The 23,630-nt window shown below is 38.4% G+C and overlaps 1 protein-coding gene across 1 annotated transcript in view; it reads left to right on the forward strand.

The window, feature by feature from the left end:
- NAA25 (N-alpha-acetyltransferase 25, NatB auxiliary subunit) overlaps positions 1-23,630 on the forward strand; it is a 71,617-nt gene that overhangs the window by 41,759 nt on the left and 6,228 nt on the right. The window contains exons 14-23 of the mRNA XM_082698380.1: positions 3,971-4,151; positions 4,773-4,872; positions 9,369-9,520; positions 10,129-10,254; positions 13,923-14,166; positions 14,585-14,708; positions 15,787-15,852; positions 17,332-17,429; positions 18,946-19,056; positions 22,853-22,999. Coding sequence (XP_082554506.1) covers positions 3,971-4,151; positions 4,773-4,872; positions 9,369-9,520; positions 10,129-10,254; positions 13,923-14,166; positions 14,585-14,708; positions 15,787-15,852; positions 17,332-17,429; positions 18,946-19,056; positions 22,853-22,999 — 1,349 coding nt within the window. The remainder of the gene's footprint in view (positions 1-3,970; positions 4,152-4,772; positions 4,873-9,368; positions 9,521-10,128; positions 10,255-13,922; positions 14,167-14,584; positions 14,709-15,786; positions 15,853-17,331; positions 17,430-18,945; positions 19,057-22,852; positions 23,000-23,630) is intronic.

Below are 23,630 nucleotides of genomic sequence, written 5' to 3' on the forward strand. Positions count from 1 at the left end.
CTATTACAAAGTTGCCACAGTTAAAATAAGAGAAACTGATTCAGAGAGAGATGTATAGGTCCATGAAATGGAATAGCCCTTTTTATTCACTTAAAAAAATGTTTAGGAGAATGTACTCTTTTGGGAATGTAATTCTAATTAACCTGTTCAGGATAGAAATACAATATATGCTGAAGGAAGCATCATATATCCTTGAGCAAGAAAAGGATGATTCAGCAAATGATACTGAGATTTCCTTTAGGTCTCACTCCTGACATTTTCTTTTACTAGCAGTTTTTTGGGAAAAAAAATTTAGGGTACTTACTGCATATTATTCACGAGAATAAATTGCACAAGAAACAAAGGGCTGGGGAGACAGTACTGTGGGTGGTGGGCACAAGCCCTGCCCTCGAGGGTCGTTTCATGGGCATTTGATTTTCATACCGTCACCCTCGGGCTGAAAACCCTTCAGAGATGCCCTGTTTTCCTGAGGGTAAAGGTCAGCCTCTTTAGGATAGTTAACAGTGCTCTGTATAACCTAGCCTCTGCTTATATCTCTAAATTCTTAGGTACTTACAGCCTCAATCTGCTGGGTTTTTTGCTAGTATTAGTGAGCGTCATGTGCCTCTTTGAAATAACTTCCTTCCTTCATCTAACTTTTACCTCTGATGAGCCTGTCTTGATTTCACACTCCCCCCCCCACCCACTAAAGAGTTTATGCCCCTTCTGAACTTTTATAGGATGTTGTATGTATCCCTGTGTAAGTACTTGTTATACTGTATTATATCGGAGATGGGGCTGAAATCCTTATCAGAGTCTTTGTCATCTGAGCCCCAGAATTGTGAGTTTGCATAGAGCTGTAAAACATCCATGAATGAACTGACCCCTTAGTAATTTGATCCCTACTCAGATACCCTTCCCCACTTCTTCTAGCATCCATTCTTGCTCATAAGTGACTATATGACTTTGCTAATCCCTTGGTTTTTTTTTAGCAACATGCCCAGTGTAGCAATAGCAGCTAACATTTGTTGACCAGCAGGCCCTTGAAAGTGCTTTATATGAATTAGGTAATTTAAACCTCATAATATAGTTAAGGTTGGTGCAGTTTTATAGATGAAGGAAAGACAGGGCAGAGAAAGAAGTTAAGCAGATTTTCCATAATCATACAGTACAGTACAGATACATTGAAAAATTGCCAATATTATAAAGATGCAGGGTTTCTTGCAGTCAGTGAAAGTGAGGTAGCAGTGCTCTAATTAGAGGCATAGTCATTGTCCAGAGTGGATCTGACAGATAATAGAAATTTGTAGAAATTCGGTATGAATGTTGGAAGACTGATTTGAATGTGAAAGATTAAGAAGAGCACTTTTAAAATTTCTTTTAAGATTTTACTTATTTATTTGACAGAGAGAGACACAGGTTGAGAGGGAGCACAAGCAGGGGGAGTGGGAGAGGGTGAAGCAGGCTTCCCGCTGAGCAGGGAACCTGATGTGGGGCTGGATCCCAGGACCCTGGGATCATGACCTGAGCTGAAGAAGGCAGACATGTAACGATTGAGCCATCCAGGTGCCCCTAAGAAGAGCACTTTAAGAAGTTGATGATGCTCTCAGATATTTTGCCAAAAGGCATTTGTTTATGATTCTGCAAAAGTAAAATGGGAAGTTAAGAATATCTTTTTTCCCCTCCAGTTTTATTGAAGAAATGTGATTGATATATTACGTTGTATTAGCTTAAAATTGTATAGCTTAAGATGTATAACATAATGATTTGATATATGTATATCATGAAATGATATGTATATCATGAAATGATTACCACCATAAGTTTAGTTAACATCTGTCACCCCATAGTTAGATTTTTTTCCTTATGATTAGAAATATTAAGATCTACTCTCCTAGCAGCTTTTGAGTATACAGAACAGTATATTAACTGTAGTCCATACTGTACATTAATATATCTCTAGAATTTACATCATTTTGTTATATTACAACATTCAGTTAGAAAAATTTTTCCCCAAAAAGCCTAATGCTCTTTTCTTTTTTTGCTTGATGCTCTTTTGATTTGGTGAAGAATTTGCATAGAGTTGTAGTTACAGCCTACATTTTGCAAAATAAAATAATAAATATCCTTGTAATGGTTTAATAGTTGAGAAAAAGTATAAATTATACTTGTTTTAATGTTTATTTTGAAATTTTGTTTCCATTTTAAGATTTTTTTTCAATACTAGTTATCTTTGAGTAACTAGGATTTTTTTCTTTTTTAGGATTTTTGTTTATTTGAGAGGGAGAGCATGAGCTGAAGGAGAAGCATACTCCCCTCAGAGCAGGGAGCCTGACACAGGGCTAGATCCCAGGACCCTGAGATCATGACCCAAGCCAAAGGCAGACCCTTAACTGACTGAACCACCCAGGCACCCCATTCTTTTCTTTTCTGTTTTAAGATTTATTTATTTACTTTAGAGAGAGAGTGAGGGAGAGCAAGTGTGCACACCAGTTGGGGGAGGGACAGAGGGAGGGAATACTCAAGGCAACTCTTGCTGAGCATAGAACCTGCCGGGGGCTCGCTCAATCCCAGCACCCAAGCTGAAGCCAGGAGTTGGTCGCCTAACTGACTGAGCCACCCAAGCACCGAGTAACTAGGACTTCTTAGAATTATTTATTCCCTTTAATTGTACAGCTCTTTACTCACCTCTGAGCCCCTTGAGACCAGGAACCACCTGTGACCTTTATCCTCCGGTCCTATATCTAGTGTTGCTCCAGAGTTTTAAGTTAATAAGTGTTGAATTCAATAAAATTACAATTGGGAAGACTAGGTAGCAACGTGGAAAAACACTTCAAAGAGCAGAACACAAAATTAGATGATGTCGTGACTGCTACTGTGTAAAAGTAATTCTGATTCAAAGGCAATACATTAAAGTCATAATGGTAGTTTGCATAGATTATAGGTATGCATAGTTTGGGTAGGATTATGGATATTTATCTAAAACCCCAATTTTTGATTATATCGCATTTCTTGTAGAAAAAAACCCACAGCATATAATTTGAAAAGCTCAAGGCATGGAGCTTTAAGTGTTTTAAGTTTTAGTTTAAGTTTTCTCTGACCATAAAAATAACTAATAAGTGTTGGGAAAGAGTTTATTTTAATCTTACTTAAGCTGGAAAGCTTCCAAAACACATTCTAAAAGCTGGTGTATTTCCTTCTCTTTTTTTCTGTGCGTGTCTTATAGACTAAAGATCACTTCTTCATAGTAATTTGAATTCTGTGTGTTTTACTGAACTGTTAGTGTATAAGTATTTTCCCTCATTACTAAAAACTCATTAATACCAAATGGCTGCATAATGTGGGCCTTATTATAATTTTCTTAATCATTCCCTTATTATTAGTACAATGAGTATTTTTGTATATAAATCTTTATCTCCATTTCATATTATTTCCTTAGGTTCATGAAAGAGAAGTTACTTAATCTTTAAGACTATTGATGTATGTAACCTTTTGTATTTTGGTAGGCCAAAAATAAGTTTGTTTTATTAATTTATTAGTGAATAGCTTTTTTCAAATATTATTTGACATCTGAATAGTAGAGTTACATATGGAAGAAAAATGTTGCCTAGAGAGAATATCTTCCTGGGGTCTGGTAAAGAAAATCCTGTATTGGGAAGGTTGGTGGACTCAAATTCTCCTTCAAGGTCTGTCTCTTCAGAATCTAGGATTCTCAGAGATTCTGTAACTTCCTTCCTAAATCTCACAACTTAAAGTTTGCATCACTTTTTGCATCTTTAAGAACTGAGGTAACTATTGAGAAACTGTCTATTCTGGGAAATTGCCTGTCTTGCTTACAGGTGTATATCTAAAATTTGTTCTTTGACACCTAAACTCATTCTTCAGATAGTTAAGGAAGGTGATAATACCAGTAAGTTTTTGTTTTTTGTTTATGAGGAATCTCCATCTGCTGCTAAGTACTGTGGATAATACTGTTACGTTTTGGTTCTAGGTGACGAGACTGCTGTGTGGCAGGCCCTGACTTTGCTGGAAGAGGGATTAACCCACAGCCCTTCCAATGCTCAATTCAAGTTGCTGCTTGTTCGAATCTACTGTGTGCTGGGGGCTTTTGAACCAGTGGTGGATCTGTACTCCAGCCTTGATGCTAAGCATATCCAGCATGACACCATTGGGTTGGTAGTATATACTCTGAATACTGAGCAGCCAGCTACATCAGGGTGGGGTCCTTACACATGGAGCTCAAGCTTTGCAGTTTCTGTTATTAAGCTTTTTAGATTAAGTAATCCCCCCCATGATTACCCATTGCAAAGCGGAAAGATTTTTATATCTTCCAGCATTTAATGGTAATTTTTAAATTTGCACAGTTTTGAAAAGGTAAGAGTTTTCCCCAGAGGTAGCAAATGGCTGTATACTTAGAACATACTTTCGTGAAGTCTTTATTTCTGCTTTGCAGTTGAGATTAATACATGTTCTTTATTTGATGACCTTAGAGATCCTTTGAATTTGTGTTTTGACTGTTCTTTATGATGAATCAAGGGTATTTTCTTTATCCCCTTCTGGTCCATTAATCATACGAGCGTAAGAAAGCATGGCATAAAACTTTAGTCTCCCACAAAACTGAATTAACTTTGCTCTTTAAAAAGAAATTAATTCTGTAAATGGGATGATTTCTGTGGCAGGCTGTTTTAACTTCCCTGTGTGCCTATTTATCTGCTATAATAATTTGAAGTGTAGTTGGTACTGGAGGTGGTAAGTATAACGTATTTTTTTTTCTTTCTTTCCTTCTGACCTAGCTATCTTTTGACCCGATATGCCGAATCCCTAGGTCAGTATGCTGCTGCATCCCAATCCTGTAACTTCGCACTCAGGTTTTTCCACTCCAACCAGAAAGATGTAAGTGAAAAATGCTTTTAAAAAATATGTTCTTGCCTGCTGAATGCACGCGAGTCAGAGAACACCTTCCCTCATGTGGCACGCGTGCACGTTGAATGCACCACACGTACTTGCAAGTGCCTTAGGCCATAGCTTACTGGCCACGTCTGTTAGGTGGAGGTTAAGCGTTTTTATGGTTGCTAGAGTGGGTGTGTTTAATAGAATCCGTGCAGAGGTATAGTTAAAACACTATTAGAGTGGTAAGTGGTATTCCTCTTAGTTCTAAGGGACTTTTTCTAAGGGTATAAGAGGTAACCCATATGTGTTTAGAGCCTGGGATGCCGTAGAAGATTCTGTAACAGCAGTTGCTCTCTGTTACCTTTTATTTCCGAAGTTTATACTACCATGCTCTTTGCCAATAGCCAGTGCACTCGTATTTTCTTAGAGTTACAAAATTGTCCAGTTGAAGGATATTTCAAGAAACTGTGTCAATAGTGTGTTTTTTAAAGTAGCAGTAAATAAGGTAGAGCTATGTGCCATAATGAAAGGATGGGATTTGCACCATATTTTTCACTGCAAGCAGACTTGGTCTCCACTTGTCAGTTAAGCACAAGTTTTGTATAGTCTCTAGTCAGTCAACCAACTGTGTAAATCCACCTTGAACACAGTTGGTTGATTGACTAGAGGTGAACACAGGTGAAAAGAAGGCAAGTCTCTAGGATGGTCATTGCCTGCTTTGTTCTCATGTGCTTCTAAAACTCATTACTTGGAATTCGGCCATGCCAGATATCTGCCCATACTTTTCTCTTTTCATGGTCTAACAGCAACTAAGGAACTTGGCAACAGAGCTGGTTTTTGGGGTGGTTCTTTTGTAACTGTTAACAACTGTGGTTAATCTATCTTCCATCGAATTTTTTAGCCTTGTATTAAACAGAAGGCAGAGCGGAAGCATTTCTGAACAATGGAATACAGGCTTATTGTTGTCAGCTTGCAGTAATTCTGTCCTGGTAAGCCTTATGGCAAGGCCTAGAGGGCTGATGTAGCAAGGGATAGTAAGCTGTGCATCATTTGTCTTTTAAGCCCTATTCCCCTTCCCGCATGGCACTTTCCCGTGTTTGGGATCTCTGTTCATACCTTATTTTGTGCCTTAGTTCCTGATCATGGAGAGAGGGAAGTAGGAATCAGTGTTTGAACATGCTGCCTGGAAAGTGCTGGCCTGGCTTAGAGATCTGAGGGCATCTCTAGGACCTTGGATTTCTAAAATATCTTAGCACAAGTAGGCAGTTGAGTTATGTCTGTGTGTTTGTACTGTGTGTTCAGGTATCTGTGCTTGCCCTTCTCTGTTCTTAAGAATTTTCACTAAGTCAAGGGAAAAAATCAAAAGTGTTTCTCAAATCTCATTATTCTGGCTGTCACTTCTGTATTTCTAAGAAAGAGGTTAAAGAAATATTTACCGATAACTCCTTTTCAAAGTTTTGTTTCTCTGATAGCTCTGAGGCAGAAGTTGGGGTAAATAGTGGATTAATCCTTGCCTGGTGGCTGGTTTTATTCCAGTTTTTAATCACCCAGCATTCTAGAAGCACCACATTGTTCCCGATTTGGTCAATAAGGCACATTTCATATGCTATTGAAAATTCAAACTTTGCTTTCCCCCTTTCCCCCACCAATTACTGTGTCTAAAGAGTTGTTTTGAAAACAAAACACACCTACCCCAAAACAACTCCAGTTACTGTTATAGAGAAAGGAGATCTTCAGGAATGATTTGAGAGGGTATGTTGTTCTCAGTGCCTTTTTTTGTCTCTGAAGTTTTGCTGATGGTTATGTGGGGCAGAAGTGACTAATTGATCTGAGTGTATGTGATGCTGGACCTGATCATTTTATTGATCTGGGAATAGGACTCTCTGCTTGAAATTTATTTTTATTACTACAAGAGAGAGCTTATTTAATCTTACTAAAGTAGATAATCTTTGGGGGGTCCTAGAGGCAAAAGCAAAAACCAGTACAGCAAGGAAAATGCACCTTAAACCTTCATGCCTAGCTTGAGTCCGAAAATAGGGAACTGGGCACTGTGGCATTGACTGTTTCCTATAGGAATTTGAGGATAAGAAAGAGCAGAAGTTTAGTGTTGCCTTGTATGTGTTAACCCTTCTGATAGTATTAGATCTTTGGAAGGCTAAAGCCCTGTGTTCTACATCTTTTATTCTTGGTAGTTTTTGAGCTCCTCAGATGGTTCTTTCTTGATTGACTGATGTATTTCAATTCCCACCTTGATCTTTGAAAGAACACTTTTGCTCCTTAACTGGAAAATCCAGTGTTCTGCTTTGTAAGGCTTCGTGCTATGGGATTGAAATTTATATTTGGAAGGTCTACACAGGGATTTTCTTTTTGGAAATGTCATCATTGTCATCTTACTTTGGAATAGATTTTTACAATGTGAGACTTAGAGACAGATTTTCTTATCTCTCAAAGTTACTTCTGTGTTTGTACTTCAAAAATAATTTCCTGTTACAAGTCTGTTTTAGGTATTCATGAAGATGATCATTCAGGGTTGATGTCCATCTATTTTGTTAATTCTTACAGTGACCAGGGTTCATTTCAGGAATCCATATGGGATATAACTAGCCTCATGGTGCATAAATGAGTAGAAATAGGTACGGACAACATTCTCTGATTTTCAGAAGTTTTAAAGTGCCTGTGGCTTCCAGTTTTGCCTGCAGTTCCAGTAGGGGTTGTCTCTTCAAATTGTGGATGCACAGGCCCTTTTCTAGCTCTGCGGTGATGCTTTGCTGCAGCATTAAAGGAGGACGATCTTAAAAACAGAAGCCAGAGAGCTGCAGTTACCTTCTCAGTTTGTTAAAGGACTGCATTCCCTGTCTGTTGCCCCTTATTTTTCTTTTTTAAAAGCCATTGCCTCTTTTTCAAAAGTGATATTCCATGGACCACTCAGAAATTAAGACTGCCTGTCTACTTGGTAAAGCTGGGTTCTTTTCTTTAATCAGCGTATTTTGGAGCTGTAATTGGTAAATTTGATTGAAATCCCCAGAAGTCCTGTTTTCCTCCTGATTAATTGCTGGATCATTATGTTCGTAAGCAGCTGGTTTTTTCAAGCTGTAAGTTCCTGCCGCAAGGACTGATAGTAAACCTTGCTTTTTCTAAGCCAAGAGGCCATCGGATAGGCCTGTGTGTTTAGAGTATCCTGGCCTCTTCTTGATGGGGCGTATCACTGTCCTTTAATCAGGCTAGAAGGTACACTTGAGCTTTTTCGGATAGTCCTTCTTTAAACCTGCAGGATCACAAGTAATCTTTTTAATTTTCTTGTGTCCGTCCGTCTTTAATTTCTCCAGATACTGCAGGCAAACAGCTCGCCGAGGTGTCCCATGGGGTTTAAAAGCCGCATCGAATGCAGTTGAATTAGCGCCCGTGGCGCAATCCCGCGGCCTGAAATGAACCCTGCGAGGCTGTGTATCAGAGGGTATGTTGTTGACTATCGGCATATTTTCCTACTGGGCAAATTATTTAGTCATAATGGAGATGGGGGCAGAGCTGACTAAGGTGTAAAAAAACTGGCTTTTCTGGAAAGGATCTTTGGGGCAAACATCTGCTTTCAGCTTAACGTTCCTTGGCCCAAAAGGGTACCCTTCTGATTTCTGATCCTGATGGTATAGGCCCACACCCCTGAAATGTTCTTCCCTGAGATTTTCTTCTATTGTGCCAGAATTTCTGTTGAGAATTCTTTCTCTTGTCTCTGTTCACAACATTACATCTGTACATATGTATTACTTTAAAATTAAAGTGCATATGCTGAGTGTTTCCTTCACTTACTTGTTCATGGAATTTTCCAGCATAGGTCTTACGTAGTTTGGATGGACAAGAAACTTGGTTCTTGTAGTCTTTCTGTCCTCAGAGTGGATTCTGATGAATTCTTATGGGTCTTTTGTTTGTTGTCTTCTGTCTTGATACAATGCACATATGCTCTATGTTTGTGATACATAGTACTCAGAAATAAACAAAACCAAGGAGCAGCCTGTCTTTTTTCTGGAAGAGGGTGATTTTTTATTTGGGTTGGTAGTGGGGTGGTTATATTATTCTGGTGTTTTTGGAACCTTTGTATAGAATGCAATTTATCTTAGATGCAGAAAAACATGGAGTAACATCCCTTCCATAATGGCACTAAACGAAATTTTTGACTGACATGGTATCACAAAACCTCCAGTCCTACCAAATTAAAAGACATAACTGCTAAGAGAAAGTCTCTGTGGGTAGCAGCAGCTGGGTGGTGTTGGTGGTAGTAGTGGTAGTAGTGGTAGTAGTAGTAGTGAAGAACACATATGACTGATATAGGAAAAAAGAAAAATAATGTTTTATAAAACTGATATTCTACTTGTGACCTTTAAAGATTAGAGTTCACATCTTAATTTTAGTTTGAGTGTAGTTTGGTTTGGTTTTGCCTGGAAAGTTTTGTCTTCTTTGCCTAATCTGTGAAATATTTATACGGAGGTGATGTCTTTCCTTCCCAGACCTCAGAATATATTATTCAAGCTTACAAATATGGTGCATTTGAGAAGATCCCAGAGTTTATCGCTTTTAGGAACAGGCTGAATAATTCTCTTCATTTTGCACAAGTCCGTACTGAACGGATGTTGTTAGACCTTCTACTTGAAGCAAATATGTAAGTATTTCACAAGAGCTAAAAAGAAACTCAGGGATTAGATCAGATCCTGCGAGCCGTTTATGGGCTTCTGGGTAATAATAGCAGGCCTAGGATAAGGACAAATGGGGAAAAAGAGAGAGAGAGAGAGAGAGAGAGAGAGAGGAAGTTGGTGAGAGCAGAGAAGCAAGGGGGGGGGGAGAGAGAGAGAGAGAGAGAAGAAGTTGGTGGGAGCAGAGAAGCAAGGGGAAATGACCCGTGCACGTCATGGAGAATGATCGCATAGCCAGCCCCATTGCGTGGCTTGTGCACAAACCAGACAGGCTGTGGTCATCACCCCAGTCCATGTGTTGTTTAAAGGCTTTCCCTTCCCCACTTAAACATGGGGTTTCGGGAATTAATGTAGACCCACTTTATTTTAGTTGAGCTTCCAGATGCTTTCTCTTGCTGTGTAGCAGGCCAGCGTGATATGGGCTTGGTTCTGTGTCATCTTCTGTGAACCTTTATTCTTAATAATAAATCTTTCTTCTTCTTTCTTTTACTTTATTTCTAGTAAGACAAAGTTGTGGCTAATATGTTTTCATGGCTGTTTTACTGTTGAAATAATACATAAATTTTCTGTATCACAGATCAACCAGTTTAGCAGAAAGTATAAAATCAATGAATCTTCAGCCGGAAGAAGATGACATTCCATGGGAAGCCTTGAGAGACAACAGAGACTTAAATGTTTTTTTCAGCTGGGATCCAAAAGACAGGTAACTGGAATTAAACCTCAAGTATTTATTTCTGAAGAATTGGGATGAATCTAAGAGTTACAAAAAAAAAATCTCTTTCTTATACAAATAAAATAACATAGTTGTTGTAGGAATAGAAGGCATAGGTAAGCCAAATGAAGAAAATGAATCTTACTCCTAGGTTGGATTGCTGGCTAATCTAAAAATTAGGTTTTCCTTCATAGTGTACATGAAAAGAGAATCCAGATGGATTAAAGAACTCCTTAGGAGTTCTACAAGAAAATTAAAAAAAAACACACACTTTTTTTTGTTTTGTTTTGTTTGAGAGAATGAGGGAGATTGGGAGCAGAGGGAGAGGGAGGGAGTGAATCCTGAGCAGGCTTCACACCCAGTGCAGAGCCTGACGTAGGGCTCAATTTCAAGATCAGGACCTGAGCTGAAATCAAGAGTCAGACATTTAATTGACCATGTCATCCAGGCACCCCTAGAAAATATTTTTTAATGGTTAGGGAAAGCCTTTCTTAGCATTACATCAAACCTGGAAATACAAAGGATTTGGTCTCTGTAAATATTAGCCTTCTATATAGAAGTAAATTTGTTAAGTTCTAAAGGTATGTGGTAGATTGGTAATTTTCTTTGTATATATTAATACCTTTCACATAAAGGAAGAACTTTTTTTTTTTTTTTTAAGATTTTATTTATTTATTTGTCAGAGAGAGAGCGAGCGAGAGCGAGCACAGGCAGAGTGGAAGGCAGAGTCAGAGGGAGAAGCAGGCTCCCTGCGGAGCAAGGAGCCCAATGTGGGACTCGATCCCAGGACGCTGGGATCATGACCTGAGCCGAAGGCAGCTGCTTAACCAACTGAGCCACCCAGGCGTCCCAGGAAGAACTTTTTTTTTAAGATTTTTATTTATTTGACAGAGATCACAAGTAGGCAGAGAAGCAGGCAGAGAGATGGGGGGAAGCAGGCTCCCTGCGGAGCAGAGAGCCCAATGCGGGGCTTGATCTCAGGACCCTGAGATAATGACCTGAGGTGAAGGCAGAGGTTTGAACCCACTGAGCCCTCCAGGTGCCCCAAAGGGAGAACTTTTAACAAACCAGTTAGAAGAAGATAACTAAAAAACAAATTGGACTTAAGCAATTCAAAGAGATGCACCTTATAGTGATAAAGATTTTTTTTAAACTGTTGGACAAAGATAAAAAAGATTAATACTTGTGGTCAGCAAGGTTGTGGGGGTAAAGGTGGTTGTGCATTGACATGAAGATGTAACTTTATATAATCTTCCTATAGAGAATTTTGGTAATCTGTATTAGGATTGAAAATTCCAGGGGTGCTTCGCTGGCTTAGTGTGTTTAGCCTCTGCTTTCAGCTCAGGTCATGATCTCAGGGTCCTGGGATCGAGTGCTGCATCAGGCTCTCTGCTCAGTGGGGAGCCTGCTTACCCCCTCTCTCAACCTGCCTCTCTGCCTACTTGTGATCTCTCTCTCTCAAATAAATAAATAAAATCTTTAGGAAAAAAAGATTGAAAATTCCATATCCCACTTAATTTAGCAGATCACTTTCAGGAAAGTACAACCAAAGGCAGTACGAGCACAAACGTGCAGAGATAAGTATATGAGGTAGTTCTGAATATACGTTTGATCCTTGAACAGTGTGCTGTTGGGGTGCTGACCCCTTTGTACAATCAGAAATCCAGGTGTAACTTTTAACTTCCCAGAAACTTAACTGCTAATAGTGTATTATTGACTGGAAGCCTTGCCTATGACATGAACAGTTGACCAGCACATATTTTGTAAGTCATGTATATTATATCCTTTATTCTTATAATAAAGTAAGTTAGAGGAAGAAAATGTTATTAAGAAAATTATAAGGGGGGGGGGCACCTGGGTGGCTTAGTGAGTTAAAGCCTCTGCCTTCAGCTCAAGTCATGATCCCAGAGTCCTGGGATTGAGCCCCACATCAGGCTTTCTGCTCCGCAGGGAGCCTGCTTCCTCCTCTCTCTCTCTGCCTGCCTCTCTGCCTACTTGTGATCTCTGTCTGATAAATAAAATCTAAAAAAAAAAAAAAAAATTATAAGGAAGAAAAAATGCATTTACAATACTGTACTGCATTTTCCAAAAAAAAAAAATCTTTGTAAGTGGACCCATGCAGTTCAAATCAATGTTGTTCAGATGTCAAGTGCACTGTGATTTGGGGATTGCCAAGACTGCATTCAGTGGTTTGCTAGGACTCATAAGATTTAACCTGTAGTTGTCTTCACAGCTAAGGTCTATTATAACAGAAGGAGAAATGACAGGATCAGCAAGGGAAAAAGACACAGAATCTGGACAACTCCATGCACAGACTTCCAGTGCTCTCTCCCTTCTGCGTTTCTTAGCAGCAAAAAATGCAGTGATGTGTGTGCAGCATTTCTGCCCAGGGAAGCCCATTTGAGATTTGGTGCCCCAGGTTTTTTTTTGTTTTTGTTTTTGTTTTTTTAAAAGTTATTTATTTATTTATTTATTTATTTATTTATTTATTTATAAAGATTTTATTTATTTATTTGTCAGAGAGAGAGGGAGAGAGAGCGAGTACAGGCGGACAGAATGGCAGGCAGAGGCAGAGGGAGAAGCAGGCTCCCTGCCGAGCAAGGAGCCCGATGCGGGACTCGATCCCAGGACGCTGGGATCATGACCTGAGCTGAAGGCAGCTGCTTAACCAACTGAGCCACCCAGGCGTCCCAAGATTTTTATTTATTAATTTAGCAGACAGATACCACAAGTAGGCAGAGAGGCAGGCTGGTGGGGGGTGGGGCGGGAAGCAGGCTCCCTGCTCAGCAGAGAGTCTGATGCGGGGCTCCATCCCAGGACCCTGAGAACATGACCTGAGCTAAAGGCAGAGGCTTAACTCAACTGAGTTGCCGAGGTGCCCCTAGTGCCCCAGGTTTTTACCAGCTGGTTATGTAGGTACCCTCTGTCTATCATGTGTCAACATTCCAGACTCCCAGAAGGAAAGCAGATGTTCACAATAGACCATATGGTTTGTACAAATAGCCTAGGTGTAGTGAGCCACTCTTATCATTTAGGGAATGGTTGGAGTGCCAAGTTCCTAGACATTAGCTAATGGTCAGCCTTGCAAGCTGGCCCTTCTAAAGATCATAGCCTCAGGCTTGCTATGGTAACTCTTTTTTCTATAGACTGTCCAGAAAGTATAAATATCATGAACCCATTTTATTTGTTTAAAATATGTCAAATTATATAAATGTCTTTAGTTGTAGTTTTGTTCATCTGTATTGTAAGAGTGAAAGAATTGATACCAAGCTTGTTAATATTGTAGGTGTTTGGTTATTAGGGTACATTTTTCTATTTTTCAGTTTTCTGTCATTTGAAATTTTTATATTGTGTATTTTGTTGAAAATGCATGATATAAAAATTTTCAGCAACATTTTCAGCAAAATACATAATATGTATTTTGTTGTTATCAGAAATCTCACTGAAGTGGCAAATTGACTTGTTCGGTAGGTTATCATTCCCCATTTTATTAATCCTGAATTGGGGACTTGGGTGATTGGGTTTATGTGAGATCATTCAGCTAGGAAGACAAGTGCTGGGATCATTCAATGGCATCTTGACTGATCGAAGTAAAGCTTGAAAGATGTAAAGGCAACACATTGAATAAAATGGATCGTTTGGGGATATTTCTTTTTAAGGGATGTTTCTGAAGAACATAAGAAACTTTCCTTGGAGGAAGAGACCATGTGGTTAAGAATCCGTTCCTTAACATTGAGGCTTATTAGTGGACTTCCAAGTCTGAACCACCCCATGGAGCCAAGGAACTCAGAAAAGACCACTGAGAATGGCGTGTCCTCCCGGATTGATATTCTTCGTTTACTCCTTCAACAGCTGGAGGTGGCCCTGGAGACGGGAAAGCGATTCATTGAGAAGGAAGTTCAGGTATCATCAATATGTGTTCACCATCAAAGCTGCAGTAACCTATGACTGTCTTTAAAAATAGGAATTTGGGGTGGGTGAATAGTAAAGAACAATATTTTGTCCTAGTTTATGGCACCTGTAGGAAAAAAACCCTGACTTTATAGACTTGGGAATTACAGAGGCTCCCTCACTATCCAAATTGGAGAGTGAGGAAAAGCAAAGTAGCTTTATTTGTAGTGGTATATTTTTAATAGCCAACAAACTAATACAGGGTTTCTGTTTTCACCATAATGATTCAGTTGTTAGTTTAGTTAGATAGTGAATTGCAACTTAATTGCTGAAATAGACTTTTATCCAGTAGTTATAGTCTGCTGTTTTCTTGTTCTTTATAAGTTTAGATTGATTTAAAGGACATTACTTTCCCCCCTTTTTTTTCCAGTATCCTTTCCTTGGTCCTGTACCTACCAGAATGGCTGGATTCTTTAGTTCTGGCTGTTCTCAGTGTCAGACCAGTTCTTTTTATCTTGTTAGTGATATTTATGAGCTGGACACCAGTGGTTTAGGTAAGTGTACATTTGCATGAGTGTATTTACTGGGTCTTTGTCTTTGAAAACTTAGTAAATGTTAACAGTTCACATATTTGGACAGATTGGGAGGAGATGGAAGCTGTTCTGGAAGTGTCTAGTTTAATATCAAAGAAGGTACATTCATAGATTATGAAGTAATGTTTTAGAAATTTAAGTCTTCCCTTTGGGGCGCCTGGGTGGCTCAGTGGGTTAAGCCGCTGCCTTCGGCTCAGGTCATGATCTCAGGGTCCTGGGATCGAGTCCCGCATCAGGCTCTCTGCTTGGCAGGGAGCCTGCTTCCCTCTCTCTCTATCTCTGCCTGACTCTCCATTTACTTGTGGTTTCTCTCTGTCAAATAAATAAATAAAATCTTAAAAAAAAAAAAAAAAAAGAAATTTAAGTCTTCCCTATTTAAAATCACTTGTTATGTCCAAAAGTTGAAAAAAATCCTTAATTTGTTGAAGTATTATTGAATTTCAGATTGAATTCTTTTTTTTTTTTTTTTTAAGATTTTATTTACTCATTTGACAGAGATCACCAGTAGGCAGAGAGGCAGGCAAAGAGAGAGAGGAAGGGAAGCAGGCTCCCTGCTGAGCAGAGGGCCCGATGTGGGGCTCCATCCCAGGACCCTGTGATTATGACCTGAGCCATAGGCAGAGGCTTTAACCCACTGAGCCACCCAGGCGCCCCTCAGATTGAATTCTTTACTAAACTTTGTGGAAATGAGTTTTTTCCTAACTCGGTGAGAATCACACATATTCCATTAATCCCCATCATCCCCCAATCATAAGGTTTGTGGATTCTGTCGTTGAGAGTATTTGAAGCACATGGATTTTAAGTCTTCTTAGAGAATTTTAGGTATTACTTTTGAGAGAAAGGTAGTTAATGCCTCTCTTTTTCTTTTCCTTTCTTTTATCTTTTTCTTTGTCTCTCAGTATTGGAATTTGATGCCTTTGAGTCTTAAGAATAAAGAAAATGTCCTTGTCCGTGAGTTGCTTGCAGGTGTTGATATTAATTCTTTTTCTCCCTAAAAAAATTGAGTGTTTTTGTTTTTGTGTTTGTTTTTCAATTTTAGAGGATACAGTGGAGATCCAGGAGAGAGTAGAGAATAGTCTTAAGTCTTTACTAGAACAATTAAAAGGTAAGCATTCTGACTGTGGAGTCCCATATTTTATTGTCTGACAGGATCTCATTTTTTAGCAGAAATTGCAAGAGTTGCAAACAACAACTTGAAAATAATAATGCATACTTTTGGTATTTTGGTATTTTGTTTTTAACTTTAAAAAGTGTTGATTACAAAAGTAGTAAACAACCTACTGTAAAACAGTTAACAAGTAGGTGTGGTCTTTCTTTCATTCCCAGCCCTATTTCCCCAGAGGGAAATAAATACTTTTACTTACAAGGTAAGTAACACTTTGGGGTCTGTACTTTTAGATGCCCCCTAAACAGTCTTCTATGTGTACGTGGAAATACGTAGTAGTGATTTATTTTTTTAAACACATGAAAAGGTTATAATACATACTTTTTATTTTAACGTTTTGTTGTCTTGAACATTTACCATGTCAGTTACTTATAATCACAGTATTAGAGCAATGTACTGTTAATTTATGTATGCCTCATGGAGTACATAATAGGTTATGTACCTGAGTTATTTATGATTATTTATAATAATGCTGAAATAAACATTTTGGGACATAAGTGTTTGGGTACTCATTTGAGCATTTCCTTGGGATTAAATTCCTGGAAATGGAATTGTTTGGTATAAATGTACATAAGTGCATTTCAAATCTATAAGGGTCTTTCTTTTTAAGAGCCTAAATGGTCTTTTAATTTATTGCCCAACTGAAGAATGATAAGTAAAAGACAAAGATTGTGTGAATAAAACATGGTATTTATTATGAAGGTGAATTTCTATCATGCACCTTAGTCTTTTAGTCCATAATGGCCCACATTCTTTTAAATCATTCATTTGGAGTCTTAATTTTATTGTGGCAGTGGCCTATTTGTGGAAAGGCTAGCTGGTTTTTAAACTATAGAATATGTCATTTATAAGGTCACCTTTTATATTTTGAAGTCAACAGAGCAATAGTTACATGGCTTTTTAAAGAGCTGAAAATAGGGGCTCATGGCTGGCTCAGTTGGTAGAGCCTGCAACTCTTTATCTTGGGGTCATAATTTTGAGCCCTACTTTAGGGATAGAAACTACTTAAAAATAAAATCCTTTTTTTATTTTTTTATCTTTAAGATTTTATTTATTTATTTGTCAGAGACAGAGGGAGAGAGAGTGAGTGAGCACAGGCAGACAGAGAGGCAGGCAGAGGCAGAGGGAGAAGCAGGCTCCCTGCCGAGCAAGGAGCCCCATGTGGGACTCGATCCCAGAACCCTGGGATCACGACCTGAGCTGAAGGCAGCTGCTTAACCAACTGAGCCACCCAGGCGTCCCTAAAATCCTTTTTTTTAAAAAAAAAGGTGAAAATAGATATCCTTTGTTGTTTGGTTCACTGGGGGGGGGGGGGACTTTCTGGATTAATCTTTTTATATTTACTTATTGCGCATCGTATTCCTAAAAATCATTGAAACAAAAGCTGAACGAAACAATAAAATATTTTCCTGTTTTCAGATGTCTTCAGTAGATGTAAAGGTGACCTCTTAGAAGTTAAAGATGGTAATTTGAAAACACGACCTGTTCTTTTAGAGAACTTAGTCTTCTTTGTCGAGGTATGTCTTTGTTCTCTTCCTGAGAAACTCGGTTTTCCTTTATTGAGTGAAGGATTAATTTTTAAAAAATGAACAGGTAATAGGCACCTTACACCTGTAATTTAATCCTCCACCCCCACCTTTTGTTAAGTGAAAAGCAATTTAAGTCATTTTTGAATGAGCTCCTTCCAGGCATACCAAGAAGGTTTTGTTCATCATGACTAAAACTTGCAGTTTGCTTTACCAATCTCTAAAAATTTCTCATATTCACTCCAAATCTGTTCTCTTGTTCACTTTCCTTTTTGACTACACGATTACATATTTTAAGTTAACTCCACCAGCTTTTTATTTATTATTATTATTTCACCATGAATGATTTCTCAGTTTTTATTAACATATAATATATTACTTGTTTGAGTACAGTTCTGTGATTCATCAGTCTTACATAATACCTTGCACTTACCACAACACATACCTTCCCCAGTGTCCATCACCCAGCCACCCCAACCACCAGCTTTTTAAATTTGTTGTTGCTAGTCATTAATTAACCAAGATTCTACCTTATAAAGGAGAATCTGGGCACAGATTTAGCAAAACTCTCTTTTTTTTAATCAGAGGGAAGAGGAGGATTGCAAACATTCCTAATCCATTATCTTATTTTCGTCACGTTTGTTTACTTTTCTCTTCCTCCTAGTCTGTTCTGGTGATTGGCACAGTATAAGTGTCTAAGGCTGAGCAAAACAGTAATAATTGCATGGGTATGTCCATGCACTCTGTAACAGAGAAGAAGCATGGTATAAACACCTAACTTCAAGGAGGAAAACATGCTGACCAAGGAGGATTCTCTGTTTTTTGCGTTTTTTGTCTGTCTGTCTTTCTTCCTTCCTTCCTTCCTTCCTTCCTTCCTTCCTTCCTTTCTAAAGAGAGCATGAGTGCTTTGGGGGTGGAGCAGAGGGAGAGAAAGAACCTTTTTTTTTGTCTAAAGATTTTATTTATTTATTTGAGAGTGCAGGGGGAGGTGCAGAGGGAAAGGGAAAAGCAGACTCTGCTGAGCGCAGAGCCTGATTTGGTGCTTGATCCCGTGCCTCTCTCTGTTTAAGATCTGTAGGGGAGGTACTATTTTACTGGGCTGGGAGGTGAGTGGGGAGAGGCATATGTAAAGAACCTTTGGATTCCAGGCAAGGAATTTGGACCTCTCTTTGAGTGAAAGAATTACTTCCTGCAAGGGAGTGAAAGGAAACTGGACCAAATGTAGGATGGCTTTAGGGCTGGGAGAGCTAGAAGGGAGGGTAAAGATTGAAGCAATTGTAGTATTTCTAGTATTTCGAGCAGTATTCAGATGAAGATCTTCGGGATCTGTGTGGTAATTCTAGAAAGTAATCTAATCTCTCTAATCTGTAGTGGAGAGCTAGAGGAGAATTTGAAAGGATTTGTGTAGAACTGTCAGCAAGGGTTGTTCAATCCATAATCCTTAATTTCCTGAAAGATGTCTTGAATATAATCCTTATTGATAAATCTGCAATTTTTCCTCCTTTAGACCATTTCTATTATCCTTTGGGTGTCCAGTTACTGTGAGAGTGTCCTGCGACCATACAAATTAAATTTACAGAAAAAGAAAAAGAAGAAAAAAGAAACCAGCATCATCATGGTAATAACAGAGAAAATATAACTTGGCTGCATGCTGCTGTTTCTTTTCACTGTTTTACTGCATATTATAAATATCTTAGAATCCTGTGTACATTCGTTTTCCCTCCCCAGCTTGTTTTTGTTTTTAAATTACACACCTATAGAAAAGCAAAAATGCTCCATCCACTTTGTTCCCATTGAACTGAACTGAGACATTTCAAGGAGTCCTGCTTGGTTCTTTTTTTTTTTTTAAAGATTTTATTTATTTATTCGACAGAGAGAGATTACAAGTAGGCAGAGAGGCAGGCAGAGAGAGAGGAAGGGAAGCAGGCTCCCCGCTGAGCAGAGAGCACGATGTGGGACTTGATCCCAGGACCCTGAGATCATGACCTGAGCCGAAAGCAGAGGCTTAACCCACTGAGCCACCCAGGTGCCCAAACCCTGCCTCGTTCTTTTATGGGGAGTGGCATTTCAAAACCAAGATGTAGGTGTTAGGTGTACTGATTGTTTTTTTTTTTTTTTTTTTTTTAAGATTTTTATTTATTTATTTGACAGAGATCACAGGTCGACAGAGAGGCAGGCAGAGAGAGAGGAGGAAGTAGGCTCCCTGCTGAGCAGAGAGCCCAATGTGGGACTCGATCCCAGGACCCTGGGATCATGACTTGAGCCGAAAGCAGAGGCTTAACCCACTGAGCCACCCAGGTGCCCCAGGTGTACTGATTGTTGATGGGGTTTCAAGTTTATGTTAGTGGAAAGAGGAAATGTATGTACACGTGTAAACACACAAAATAATTAATTCTTACTGATACCTCCAGTTTTAGTTCAACATTACCATGTTCTCTGTTCTTTTTCTTCTCTCATTCCAGTTTATAGTTTCCCCCCACGCCACCCCCAGAGTTTGAACACTGGTTCCCTATAGCATCAATGTATTTATTTCACTTGTTTTACAAGAAATACTAAACAGTTTTGGGATTACATTATTATATCATTTGCATTACTAGTTTCAGTAAGCCACTAAGTAAAGTTTAAATTTTTTTGCGGTTGTTCTTGTACCATTGGATACAGAGTTAAGTACTCGGTAAAAACACTGGAATTAAAAATAAATTATATTATTAGCATGGTATAAATAAGATTCATTTATTTTTCTTTGTCTTCAATTTTGGAGGGTCCTTCCATCTATTGATTTAATTTTCGAATGTGTAAAACATTAACATAATTTGTGTACTTTACATGAGCAAAGTTATTTAGGATTCATTCTGCACAGGACATGCTGTTTTTTTTTAATGTTTGAATTTGTCCTGTCATTATAAATGGGAGAGTGTTCTTCACTGTAGCAACATATAGTGACCATTGTCATTTGAAAATGTTAATGGTTTTAGTGGTAATATAGACTTCCTGCATAATTCAGTAACAATTCAGGAATTCTTTAGATTTGACACTGCTTTGCTGGATGTTTCATTCATTTAGAAACAAAGGGTAGTTATATTTGGATGAGGGGCTAAGTGAAGGAACCTTCTCTCTTCTTCTTTCAAGATAATTTAACAGATCATGAGTGTAAACTTTGAAAGTGTAGGTAAAAGTTTCTCTGTTAATCTCTTCTAATGAAAGCCCATGTACCTAGAACATTTCGAAGAGCTTATTGGCATTTGGATTTTGGGGCTTGGGTGGATTGTAGTTACTGCTTTTTTAATTTCTAAAATTGAGAACAGCCTTCCTATTTTCTTGATCATCAAAGTAACCTAAAGATGTGAATAAAGTGAAGTTCACTCATAGTCCCACCAGCCAGTGATCACCACTGCGAACAAACCAGAATTATACTCTATATCGGAAACCTGTTTGTGTTTTCATTTAACAGGGTACCTTAGACACCTCTTCTGGAGATACATGGATGTATCTCATTACCTTTTTTTTTTTTTTTAAGATTTTATTTATTCAATGGAGAGAGAATGAGATAAAGTGCATAAACTGCTCTTTACTAACTGATTGGACAGGTTTTTTGCATTTGTCTGATTTTTAAATTGTGTCACATGTTGCTGAGATTTCTTTGATATATTTTCTGTTCACATATTTTTTTTTTCAAGATTTTTATTTATTTATTTGATAGAGAGATCACAAGTAGGCAAAGAAGCAGGTAGAGAGAGGAAGAAGCAGGATCCTTGCTGAGCAGAGAGCCCGATGCAGGGCTCGATCCCAGGACCTTGAGATCATGACCTGAGCTGAAGGCAGAGGATTTAACTCACTGAGGCACCCAGGTGTCCCTTCTGTTCATATCTTTGCCCAAGTTTCCTGTTGTGGTAGTAATATTTTTCCTAATGATATATTTTAAGCTGTTGGGTTCTTAATTTAATAATGTTATTAATTCTATATCCCTAATGATGCAATTTTTTCCAGTTTTTCATTTATCTTTTAACTTGAGTAATTTTTTTGGTCAACATAGTAATTAAGAAAATTTTTTTTTTTTTTTTTTAAGATTTTATTTATTTATTTGCCAGAGAGAGAGTGAGAGCGAGCACAGGCAGACAGAGTGGAAGGCAGAGTCAGAGGGAGAGGGAGAAGCAGGCTCCCTGCGGAGCAAGGAGCCCGATGTGGGACTCGATCCCAGGACGCTGGGATCATGACCTGAGCCGAAGGCAGCTGCTTAACCAACTGAGCCACCCAGGCGTCCCAAGAAAAATTTTTTTAATGGTTCTTAGTTTGGTGTAATGTTTAAAAAGTCCTTTTCAATTATTACACAAGCCATTAACTAAGTTTTCTTCTGGTGCTTTGATGGATTTTTTAAACTTAGGTGTTTACCCTGTTTGGAATTTATTTTGGTACTTTTTATTTTGTTTATTTTTTAAAAAGATTTCACCCCCTGATTGGGTCACTTGGTTAAGTATTCAACTCTTAGTTTCAGCTCAAGTCATGATATCATGGGTTATTGTGCTTTGTGCTCATTGGAGAGTCTGCTTGAGATTTTCTCCCTCTGCCCTTATCCCTGCTCATGTGCTTGTGCTCTCTCTCTCTTTCTCTCAAATAAATAAATGTTTTTTAAAAATTATTTTTAAGTCATCCCTACACCGAAGGTAGGCATCCCTACACCCAACTCAAGACCACGAGCCCTAAGGTCAAGAGTTGCATGCTCTACTGACTGAGCCAGCCAGGTGCTCCTGTTTCATAATTTCAGATGTCTCACAAGTTATCTCAGTACCATTCATCCACTGGAAACCATTGTTTTGAGATGTTACCATTTAAATTCCCTTACACTCTTTGGTTTATCTTGGGACTTGTTTTCTTTCACTTTTTATCAGTTCACTTATATACCAGTACTGTCTGGATTTCATATAGCTTTATAATATAACCTCATATACTACTTTTTTTCAGAATTTTTGTGATTGTTGTTGTTACCCATTATTTTTTCTGTTGGAACTTAGAAAACTCTATTTCTGTTATTAATATTAGAGGAAATCTTAAAGACATAGAGAAGAAATGATACTTTTGTTCCTCTCATCTTCTTTAGTGTTCCAGAAGATTCTTAGCATGAAGTTGAGTAATGACCACCTAAAATATTTTCTCTTGGTTTTTCCATCTCCAGTTCCCCAGAGTGAATAAGCCCCATTTTTAAAAAATGCTTGTCATTGTTGCTGAGTTAAGCATTATTGGTACCAATTAAATTTACCTTGGTTTGAGAGACTGTCTTAATGTTCAAAACTGTATCTATCCTGCTTACTATTAATAGCATTAAGTAACTGTAGCATGAAGTTAATATAGCTTATGAGATGTAAGCAAAGGAAATATGTTTGATAATGTTTCATCTTTTTTATAAATCTTTTTTCCAGCCACCTGTCTTCACCAGTTTCCAAGACTATGTTACTGGGCTTCAGACTTTAATTTCCAACGTTGTGGATCATATTAAAGGGCTTGAAACACATCTAATTGCACTTAAACTTGAAGAACTTATTTTAGAAGATACTTCTCTCTCACTGGTAAGGGACTGTAGGTGATCACCAATAAGTTATTTGTAGATACTCAAGTGTTTCACTTTATCACAAGGATAAGTTAATTTTAGTTCATCATCTGCTCCATGTAGAACTTGTGATTGGAAGGTGCCTGGCAGCAGTTTTTTGTTGTGTCATTGGTGGTGGTGATTTCCCCTCTGCCTTCACTTCTCCCCACCCCATACCTGCTTTCTGTACATTTTTGGGGTTGTTCCTTTGCTATGAATACTGATGATTAGTTAATGAGGAGTGCAGTTAGAACTATCCCTGTTGTGAGCACCAGAGGAAACCAGCCATTGAGATCCAGGGATAGTCTCCTCGAGTGAAAAGTTATCTGATGCTGGGTTCGCTGGTTTCTTTGCTATCCCAGCGGTTACCAGCTGAAAAAGAGAAGCTGGACATCATAAATAATTATGTCAGTAATAATTAGGCTGGAGAGTAAGCCAGTCAAAAGGGGGAATGGAGCCAAGCATGGAATCAAGGGTACCACTCAATGAGACTTCTTTTGATAATTATTATAGGCTAGTTTCTTAAAAATTTGTTAGCAAAATCCTTATAAAGTCTTGCCTTTAAGATAAGTATTCTTTTAAAAAATGAACTAAGGGGCACCTGGGTGGCT

This window comes from Mustela nivalis (genome assembly GCF_964662115.1).
Source record: "Mustela nivalis genome assembly, chromosome: 14".
In the NCBI taxonomy this organism is placed as follows: domain Eukaryota; kingdom Metazoa; phylum Chordata; class Mammalia; order Carnivora; family Mustelidae; genus Mustela; species Mustela nivalis.